The 11,199-nt window shown below is 32.1% G+C and overlaps 2 protein-coding genes across 2 annotated transcripts; both read left to right on the top strand.

The window, feature by feature from the left end:
- Nucleotides 1–942: 942 nt before the first annotated feature.
- LOC114189046 (aminotransferase ALD1, chloroplastic) lies at nt 943–6,981 on the top strand. The gene is made up of 10 exons (XM_028077743.2): nt 943–1,001; nt 1,080–1,117; nt 1,207–1,274; nt 2,493–2,609; nt 3,572–3,634; nt 5,338–5,442; nt 5,534–5,584; nt 5,721–6,041; nt 6,168–6,374; nt 6,511–6,981. The coding sequence occupies exons 1-10, from the start codon at nt 943–945 to the stop codon at nt 6,814–6,816; spliced, it is 1,335 nt and encodes a 444-aa protein (XP_027933544.2). The 3' UTR covers nt 6,817–6,981.
- A 2,536-nt stretch (nt 6,982–9,517) lies between these two features.
- On the top strand, nt 9,518–10,923 carry LOC114188943 (uncharacterized). Its single transcript, XM_028077619.2, has 3 exons — nt 9,518–9,929; nt 10,463–10,538; nt 10,628–10,923. Exons 1-3 carry the CDS (start codon nt 9,630–9,632, stop codon nt 10,747–10,749), a joined length of 498 nt encoding a protein of 165 aa, XP_027933420.1. The 5' UTR covers nt 9,518–9,629; the 3' UTR covers nt 10,750–10,923.
- The last annotated feature ends 276 nt before the right edge of the window (nt 10,924–11,199 follow it).

Raw genomic sequence — 11,199 nt, 5'->3', positions numbered from 1 at the left:
TCAACTTTTCATCTATCCTTATAGTTTTTTTTTATTGCTTCCTTATTTATATTATTTTTTTAGACTTTGGAGAATATCCACCTAAGATCAATAAACATTTGAAACACGAATAAGTTGAAGAAGCAAACACAAAATTATATCATCTATATATTCTTTTTACCTTTTAACTAATTACATAATTTTAAGTTTTTTTTTTTTGGGTGAGCAAAACCATTATAATTCTTCATTGTATGAAGTACGATGACTTTAAATTGTTTTCTTTTTGAAAGTTGTTCTTATTTGTTTGTTGTGAAGTGTTAATTTTCAAGATTGTGAAGTTTAAGATAGTATATAACCATGTATAATTGATTTGTGTATTCGTTATGACGATGATTGATTTGTGCACTCATATAATAATTTATTTTATTAGTGAAACCTATTTTGAACAATTTCTATAAAAAATAACTGAACATTACTCTTGAGTTTCGGTGAATCATTATAAGATATTTTTGTGTTGTTTGTATTTCTTGTTCCCTAGATAGCCTTCAAAAGTGAGTAATTCCAACTATTTAAGTCTCAAAATGTTCAAATTATCTTTTGTGTAATATTTTTTTTATTAAAAATGACACGAAATTAATATTTGTATAGTTGGTTAAATAAACTTTAGTTTTAAGCGCTCTATAATTAACTTCATCAATGTTTATAAATAATAAATTGGCCCTAAACAGACCAAACCATAAAAATATAGCGCAACTATGTTTTAATTTAACGAATATAAAATTAGGTATGTGGAAAATGAAGTTCACAAAGGGAAAAATCAGTTTCTCACATGTGTCTACATTTTTTAATTAGTTGGTATATTATGCATATAAATATGTGGCCATTGTGGAAATGAGTGGCACAATTGTTACTATTAATCTAAGCAAAACTAGTCTGAGAAGAGTTTCAATGGCAATTAGAGCAATGTACAACTCTTCAATTTGCAGCGCTCATGTTTTTCAGCCTAAGATGGTAGTTCCAAGGTAAAAATAATAATCTCAATCATCTTCACTTATTTCCTCTACTCTTCTCTTCTTCACTAATATAGTATTAATCCATAGCTTCTCTTGCACATTCAACAGTCAAAACGTGAGAATCGGTATGCTCACAGTTCTTGTTCTTCTTTGGTTCAACTTTTCATTTTAGTTTTTGGATTTATCATCTTCATGACTGCGATCATGTGTGCAGGACACTGCACAAAGGTACCCAGGAATGTAAACATGGAGAAACTGCAACATGGTTATTTATTTCCTGAGGTCCTTTCTTTTCCACAATTTTTCTCATCACTTTAATCACATCCATTTACTACTTTCAAATTTCTTTTTGGTTTAATCAGTCGGATGATAGTCATTTTCGTTCAGATATGTCAGTTTGATACCTATTTTTAAAAATGTGTCAATCTAGTCCAAACTTTTGAAAAAGTGTTTTAATCAAGTCCCTTTCAGACAAAAATTACCAAACTTTTGAAAAAGTATCTTAATCAAGTCCCTTTCAGACAAAAATTACTAAAGCCGTTAATTTAATTAATGACTTTTATCACTAAATTTTAATATAAATATCAATACTTAATTTTGTAAGTCATTTTAAATATGAATACCGTTAACAGTGTTAATAATTTTTTGTTGAAAAGGACTTAATTGAGGCATATTTTCAAAAGTTGGGACTCAATTGACATTTTTTTATAAACGGATACCAAACTGACACATCTAGATAAAAGTGGATATTATCCGACTAATTAAACCTTCTTCTTTATCTCCAGTTCAACATATTGTGCTGATGATTTCTATTTTTGCCATGTTCCTAAGAGGAAAAAAAAAATCTGACAATTTTTTTTTCTTTTTTTGCAATAATCTTCAAAGTTTAATCTTGCTTCGCTAATGACATTATTTGGAATATGTTTGTATTGGTGGAATATAATGGTATTATAGAATTTTATTGGTTGGAATATGGTAAGAGACCACATCGAAGATAACATTTCCATCTTTTTTATTGACATCGATGTTTGTTCCACGTTAAGACGAATGTGAAATGAGAATTTTATTTTGTCATAAAAGATACTAATAATTGAGCGAAAATTTATTTTCTAATGTCTCATTTTTTTATTAATCCAAACATAACTTCACTTTCCTTGACCATCCAGTGTATATAAATTCCTATGATTTTAGTATTACAAATTTTCAGCATTTATTTCATTGTTTCATATTGATGTGACAAAATGCTACCTACCAAGATCAATTTTGTATTGGAAAAACCTTTTTTATATCTTGTTTTGGATGTATGGACAGAAGATACAATAAACCTAAAACAAAATATTATAAAAAGCTGTTTTATAAATATATATATATATATATATATATATATATATATATATATATATATATATAATTTTAGATTACTATAATCCAAGATTTTTCAGTCTCGTCTGGGTATTCACTTTTTCGTATGAGATGTCTTAGATTTTATGATATAATCAGATTGAAAGACAAAAGATGATGCACTTGAAGAGGCATCCACATGCAAATGTGATAGACCTTGGAGTTGGTGATACGACACAACCCTTACCAACAACTGTAACAGCTAGCATGGTTGATGTAAGTTAATTATAAACCTTATTTTTGCTGAATTAGCAGAAGATGATGCATGTATAAACTCTATGAAATGAGAGTGTGTTATACACAGAGCTCTTAAAATGGATCTATCGCTTCGGTCCGACCCGACCTACTACGAGTTGGTCATTTCGTGGGCCAATCCAATCCGGTTCATTTATAAGTAAGTTAAAAATTTTTGAATTCGACCTGGTCCACCACGGATTGGTGGGTTAAACGGGTTGACTTACTAGTTCACTTAATTAAAATAAAATATATATTTTTTTAAATTATAAATTATAATATGAATTAAAATTTAAATAAATTTCAGTACAATCTAAGTACAATCCAAAATGATGTTAAACTCCAATACAAACCAAAATAAAATAAAAAAATTGCTATTTAAGATCAAAACATTCTTGTCACTTATCCAACTATAATATTAGAGTCTTGAATGGATAAATCCACACCATTTTCATTTCTTGAAGCATCTTCTTTATCATCATCTATTTGGAGTTGAAGTTAGATTTCCATTTGCCAACCCACTAATGTGTTTGGTTAAAAAAACAATCTAACATCGCAAAGTCCAACATAATGTAGTGACCATACGGGTTGATGGGCCAACCTGACTCACCACATGTTCAACCCGGGTGATTCGAGTTTTTGGGAGGCAGATCAAAAGTTGACCCATATTGACATTTGTAAAAAAAATTCAACTCAACCCGACCCAAATCTGTGATAGGCTAGGTTGACCCACAAATTCTAATCCACTTTGACGACTCTAGTTATACATGAAGTAACATGAATTATTGTCCCTTGCCCCTTGAATTTATACAGTATAATACAAAATGCGTCTACCAGTATTTGTCAGAAAAATTTAACGATTCTTGTGCATTTTCTATGAATTTGTTTTAACTCTCTTGAATTGAGATAGCAAGTTTATAACCAGAAGCATTGGTGTTTTGCAGTTTGTGCATGGCCTTTCAACAGCATCAGGCTATAAAGGATATGGACCAGAGCAAGGTGAAAAGGTATATAGGATCTTGTTTGAGAAATTCATATTTTTTTTTTCATTCCGATGCATCTTATCATAAAATTCTCATATGAAACAGAAAATGCTTTCTTTTTATTCATTCACCAATATTGAGGTGTTCTGAATAAATATTCATGTATCTCTCCAATAACGAATCCACCCATATATTAATTAAATAATTTATTAGAAAAAATTACAGAAAAAATTATATTAAATAATAATTAATTGAAATTTCATGATAGTTATAACGTTTATTATTTTTCTTTTATAAAATTAGAGCTGTCAAAACGGGTAACCCGGCTCAATCCACCATGGATTGATAATTTAATGAGTCAACCCAATCCGGCTAACTTTTTAATGAGCAAACAAAAATTCGAACCCGGCCTGACACACCACGAGTTGGTGGGTTAAACGGGTTAGCTGACGGATTCACTTAATTAAAAAAAATATTATTTATTTATTTATTTATTTTTAGTCAAAACTAAATTATAATTCTAATTAAAATTTAAATAAACTTTAATACAATTCAAATACAAACCAAAATAAAAAAAATTCAAATTATTTATGTGTTGACTAAAAAAAATAACCTGACATAACCCAAATGTAAAACCCAACTTAATAAAAAATACTAGTGTGACGTGACCTTTTTATTTGCGGATTGGTGAGCCAACTCGGATGAGTCGAGTTCTAGATAAGTCGGGTCAAAAATCAACGCGTATTGAAATTTGTAAAAAAATTTCAACCCAATCTCAATCCGTGATGAGCCAAATTGACTCGCGAGTTCCAATCCATTTTAACAGCTCTATTAAAAAGATTGAGAGAGGAAGAATATATTAAGAAGTTGAGTAAACTTGGGTGAACATTCAATTGATTCATTTGTTGGACGTTAAAAGCGAAAATGAAAAATTATGTTATTAGATTATCTAATAAACTAAAGAATTACACACTCAAAATTATAAACACACGTGATCAAAAAATTAAATATTTAAAAAATTAAAATGATAAAATATTTAAAAAATATTTTTTTTTTTTGAATTATAGAATATGTACTTTGAAAATTATTTAATGTGGTAATACTGAGATTTACATTTCTTAATATGTAATCCATTAAAGTCGCACTAAAAAAATTATAATTGAAGTTGCGATAAAAATATCGTAGGATACGAGTAAATTTGGTAGATATCGATTAAGTCGAACAACTAAAAGAGAGCAAAGAATTATGTAGATAAAGAAAAGTTTTCTAAATAAAAATAGAAAAAGGACCATAAAACGAGAAGAGAATAATAAAAATATTTTTTTAGTTTCATAATAAAATAAGATCTTTTATAATTTAAAAGGTTGCAATTACCATATTTAAAGTCGCACGATCTTCTGACGATTCTGACGAGAGTTAGTGTAAAGTATTGATAAATATACCATTTTTTTTTCTTTGAAAGAATCAGTATCTAATACTAAAACGTCAAATGTAAACTGAGAGTGAAATTATAGAAGTCAAAATATCATTTTCTTTACCTTTGTTCGTATCCCTGTCCGATCCAATTCTCTATAAATATTGTAACAGATTTAGACAACAAATGTATGGTGAAGTTATTTGTGATCCTATATGGAAGTGGTTTTGTATTTGAAGTACTTATTATTAACTCTGCAATCTATCTTTATCTAATCTTATGTTTTGTGATGAATCATTATATATCATTGCAGGCCCTGAGGAAGGCAATTTCTGATTCATTTTACAAAGATCTGGGGATTAAGCCTTCTGAGGTTTTTGTTTCAGATGGTGCACAGTGTGATATTACTCGTCTTCAGGTCATGTCTCGTCCTCATCGTAAATTAGATTCCTTTGCTAATGCTCACATTAGTATGAAGTGCTGAATTTGATTTCTCTCAATGTATCTAGTTACTTATGGGTCCCAATCTGAAGATAGCTGTGCAGGATCCATCCTTTCCGGTATAGTCATTCATCTTCTTCACTTTGAATAAGTTCTCGGGAATAAACTTTTAGAACAGTAAAAAAACCTCAGTGTTTGGTTACATTCTATCTTGTCTTATAATGTGGAACTTGTTTAAATGTTTTCTTAAGACAGGCCTACATAGATTCGAGTGTCATAATTGGTCAAGCTGGGAAGTTTGTAGATAAAGCTGGGAAGTATAAAAACATAGAATACATGACATGTGGACCTCAAACTAATTTCTTTCCTGATCTGCCAAGCATTTCAAGGACAGAACTTATTTTCTTCAATTCTCCAAACAATCCCACTGGTCATGCAGCAACAAGGAAGCAATTACAGCAACTTGTGGATTTTGCCAGAGTCAATGGATCGATCATCATCTTTGACTCTGCATATGCAGCATACATTACTGATGATAGTCCTAAATCAATCTATGAAATTCCCGGAGCCAGAGAGGTGTGTGTGCCACTAGTCCCTTTCTGTTTCATGTTGTTTTCACTACCATCTTGTACACCCTTTTTGTTATTCTGTACTATTTTCTGTAATGGAAGCTTAACCTATTTTGCTCCTTGTTATGTTCAGGTTGCAATTGAAGTGTCATCGTTCTCGAAATTTGCTGGCTTCACAGGTGTTCGCCTTGGTTGGACAGTGGTCCCTGAGGAACTCTTGTACTCAAATGGCTTCCCTGTTATGCATGATTTCAACCGTATAATGTGCACATGTTTCAATGGAGCATCCAGCATAGCTCAAGCTGGTGGACTAGCATGCCTTTCCCCAGAAGGTTTAAGGGTAAATTCTACTTCCTAAGAACATGTATAGCTAGTCAAAATTCTTGCTATTATTGTTTAGTTCAAATTGTGGCTTCTTTGCTACTATGATCTGTATGGAACTGTTCTGGCATTGGTGTGATTGTGGAAAATTTCAGGCCATACAGTCCCTTGTCGACTACTACATGGAGAATGCAAGGATGCTGGTTGATGCTTTGACTTCTCTTGGGCTGACAGTTTATGGTGGTAAAAATGCACCCTATGTTTGGGTTCATTTCCCTGGCTCAAAATCTTGGAACGTTTTTGCTGAAATCCTTGAGAAGACTCACATAATTACTGTCCCGGGTAGTGGTTTTGGACCAGGTGGTGAAGGGTATATAAGAATTAGTGCTTTCGGTTTGAGACATTCCATCATTGAAGCCTCACAGAGACTCAAATATCTTATCTATCAGGAGCAAAACTAACACTATCTTCTGTCAGTTTTATGAATAATATATGCATAAAATAAAGCAAAGTGTCAAATCTGAGTATTTCACCACTTCTACTTGTAAGAGCATTCCTCTAAGAACTAAACCTGTAACTAGACATCTTTGTAGTGCAATAAATAACAGGAACTTGTTCTTCACTTCGATGATATTCTTCCTATCGAAACTCAACAGGACCAACGTTTAACAAATGAGAAAGGTCGTTAATGTTGTTTAAGGATTATGTTCTCTCTTTCTTTTCCTATATTAGTAGTTACTGAAAAATGACTTCTCTCACTAAATTTGTCCTTCAAAGTGTGAGCCATTGATTAGTTAATCTTTAAAGATAAAAAATTGTAGAGAGATTTCCTAAATTGCATTTTTTAGACAATTTCATTTTTCAATTAGCTTCGGTTATTAATAGAATTGTCAAAACGGGTAATCCAGTCCGATCTGGCTCGATCCACCACGGATTGATCACTTAGTGAGCCAACCCAACCCAACTCATTTATTAACGAGTCAAACAAATTTGAATCCGGTCTGACTCACCACGTGTTGATGGATTAAACGGATTGGCTCACTTAATTAAAAAAATACATTTTTTTTTTATTTTTTCAGTTAAAACTAAATTCTAATTCTAATTAAAATCTAAATAAACTTTAATACAAACTAAAATTACAAAAAATACAAATTATCTATGTTGGCTAAAAAAACAACCTAACTTGACCCAAATACAAAGTCCAACTTAACAAAAAATACTTGTGTGACCCTTTATTTGTGAGTTAATTAGCCGGACCAACCCGGCTCACCGTGGGTTCAACCCAGGTGAGCCGGGTTCTACGTGAGCAGGGTCAAAAATCAACCAATATTGAAATTTATAAAAAAATTTCAACCCAACCCAGTCCGAATTCATGGTGAACCAGGTTGACTCGCACTTCCAACCCATCTTGACAACTCTATTTATTAATTCTATCTTTGTTGTATCTTTTCTTAGGAGAAAATTATACTTTAACTCCCATTTTTTAATATTCTTATTTTACTCTTTGATGTGACATAATGTATGTCATTGATTCTTTTAAAAAAAGATAATGATACATTAATCAATAACCCACATTAAACATATCAGAAAGTACGGAATGAGAGTAAAAAATTGAGTTATAGTATCATTATACTTTCTTAAAAGATAATAGAAGTCTTAATTGTTTGAGTTTTTCGCTTTCCTGCTTTTCTATGCTTTTTTTCAACCTTTCACTTTTTATCATGGAGAATTTTATTCTTTTACATGCCATTAATTACTGGTTTAATTCTTGATTTCTTGTATTATTTCTTTTCACATCAAGAACAACTCTCTTTAAAAATAATTGGTCTGATTGAACTTCAAGGAGAGCATTAATGAACCTAAATAGTAAAACTATTTCACTGATTTTAAAAATTCTTATTTAATTTTGTTAATAATACTGTAAATCATAAATCTAGTACTTGGCCCCATAGATTACCCTTCATCCAATAATTTTTCTTTTATGCAAAAAGTTTTCCCTTACACTTATTGTATTGATTTTTTAACAAAGTAGATTTTTCATGGGAAAGCTTTAATATTTCATTGAAGTTTGTAAGGTGCTGCACTTAATTAATTTTAGCTTGGAACTTTGGACGGTAATGGAAGAGTTGGAGTGATGAGTTTCTGCTAAGGTTGGTAGAAGTATCAGAGTGATGGTGGTCCTTGGTTTGATGTCATACTCTGCTACTTTCTGCAGCATTGAACAGAAGAAGGAATTTAAGACTGAACCCACTTAAATAATGTCACATGCCATCCCTCAGACAAAGCAGTGTGCGTATGCAGAACTCATGCAATCATCATTAAGGAAGCTTCGATCAGTCATGTCTGTTTCATTTAATCATCTTCTAATTCTACCTTCTACGTGTTGCTTCATAAATCATATTAATCTCCCATTTTTTCTTCATTTTTGTTTTTTCATTTTCTTGTTGCATAATCATACATAGTCTTATACAGCATTATTAGTAGTTTGATTCTTGTATTGATTAGTTGATTTGCTGAACATGTAAGAGCAATACTCAGCAACTTGTAACATTTCTCTGCATCGATCTCTCCCCACTGATTTTAGCCATTTTTGTGCATCGACTAAATACCTTTGATGCATCGCTGTCCAACTACATTTTCAGCTTTTCCACTATATACCTAACGCCCATGCTTAAATAGTGGCTATAACCTTTTTGCAGAAGACAAGAGAAAACGACCATATCCACTATACCCTTGTAACAAAGGGTGCCCTACTTCTTCAGCTTACATAATTTTCTGTGGAGGATGAAGACGAAGTGCTCCTTTGTATTTTTCTTACTCTCATCACTCATAGCTGGCTAAGGTCAACAATAAGTGGTGGATAAAAGAAGAGTTCTTTAGTTTTAATATCCACACAACACCCCAAAGCTACAAATAATACAAGAAATTCATGTTCTATCTAATGTGATTTTCTGCGACATGTCCTTGTAATCCATTATAGCAAAAAGGGTTAGTAGAGTGTCGATTTCTCAGCATTAAAAGCTGAAAAGGACGTGAATTTGGAGTCTTTAAAGGTCATATATATGCAGACATAATACATAAAATGACAAAAGGGTTCCACTCTTCCAGTGAAGTCATTGTTATTTGTTAGCTACATCATAATGACACCACGTCTCTCTTGTATTCTATAGTCACTTTCTAGTTCCTTCCACTTTGAAAACCATCGTAAGTGTCAACTACATCTCTCTAAACATATACACCGTCCTCTTTGGTCTCAGAATATCTTGATATTGTGATGAGCCTGAAGAACAGTAAGAGGAGAATGAGGAATGGTTTGATGTGTCCCTCTGAGGCATCAACAGCAGTTTGGTCTGTGGTCGTGCCTCGGAGTAGGAGTAAGAGACATGAAAGAAGTGTTTCTCTGGATGATACAAGGTTGATCAAATGTTCCAGCTACTCCAAACTTGTTCACTCTGCCACTGCCACCTTCAAAGACTCTCACTCTCTCTCTTCACCAAACATCCAGGAGAGAAGCCAAGATCAACACAATGGATCAACCCAACTTCACAAAACCACATCGGATCATGTCTTCCAGGTTACTCAGATATATTATCATCACTTCACACTTTCTCACTCCATGTCAAATGCAATGCAAATTACAAACGTTTCCTTCATTTCTTTTTTCTCAGTTGTTAACCTTTCTTTCTCTTACATTTTTGTAGAATCTTTTGCACTGTCCTTTGCTTTATCTCTTCTGTTTTTATCACGAAAATGATAAGTCCCTTCGGGAAAAATTTGAAAAAAAATGAAAGGAACTATGCTACAGTAGTTGAAAACTTCCGATTCAAATTCTTAAAACAGTAAGTACTGCTAGCATATTAATATAATGAGTCCAAAATAATAGACAGAAGAAAAGGAAATGGAATTCCATTTTTTTGTTGCACATGTCAGAGTATTTCCTTTTGAGTATGGTCAACTAAGCCTCAACAGTTGCACATTCTGTATCACTGCTAAACTCTGCAAAGCAACGTAGAGCACTGATTATTTCCCTTTTCTTCATCAAATAATTTTTTTGCTCTCTTATCTTTGCATTTTGAAGGAGTTATGTATGTGTTTGTTTATGGTCAGGTGGTGGTGATGAGGGTCGCTATTCACTGTGAAGGATGCGCTGGTAAAGTGAAAAAGCATCTTTCGAAGATGGAAGGTACATCATTACACATATATTTTGATAATCTGAAATGATAGTAAGAAAAATAACGTTGTGTTTTGAACATATATACAATGCAATGTCAGGAGTTACATCATTCAGTGTAGACGTAGAGTCGAAGAGGGTGACAGTGATGGGATACGTTTCTCCGGTGAGAGTTCTTCAGAGCATTTCCACGGTCAAGAGGGCTGAGTTCTGGAATTGTTGAAAACCACTTCATTAAATTTCTCTTTGCTTTCATCGCTGCAACTTTTCATGTTTGTGCTTAGATTCATGTTGGTCTCACGTTAAAAATATTAACTGTTCCTGTTTTTTGGACTGGGCCTAGCTTCTTCATCGTGGCCCAACAATTTACGAAGAAATATATTTTCTTTGAACGCTACGGTTTTTATCTTTTCAGTCACCACCAGCTTCTTTCTTTGGATTTATTGTTGACATAAATAACTAATTTTTTACATCGTATCTCGAAAAATTAAAAAAGAAAATTATTAAATATTTAATCTAATAAAAAGTTTATTTTTGTCAAACCTGTGGCGTCAGCAATAACAGACAGACCATAAGATTCCTGATATTGTTTCTTTCCCTTTGTATTGTGGAATCTAAGAATTTAAATTGCCTCTGCATATTATTTTTGTTATGAAATTACGAATGAATTTAC

Source organism: Vigna unguiculata, chromosome 6 (genome assembly GCF_037176805.1).
Source record: "Vigna unguiculata cultivar grain cowpea cultivar isolate G323 ecotype 2 chromosome 6, ASM3717680v1, whole genome shotgun sequence".
NCBI lineage: Eukaryota > Viridiplantae > Streptophyta > Magnoliopsida > Fabales > Fabaceae > Vigna > Vigna unguiculata.
Note: the sequence above shows the minus strand (reverse complement) of the source record. Positions and strands in the feature narration are given on the sequence as shown.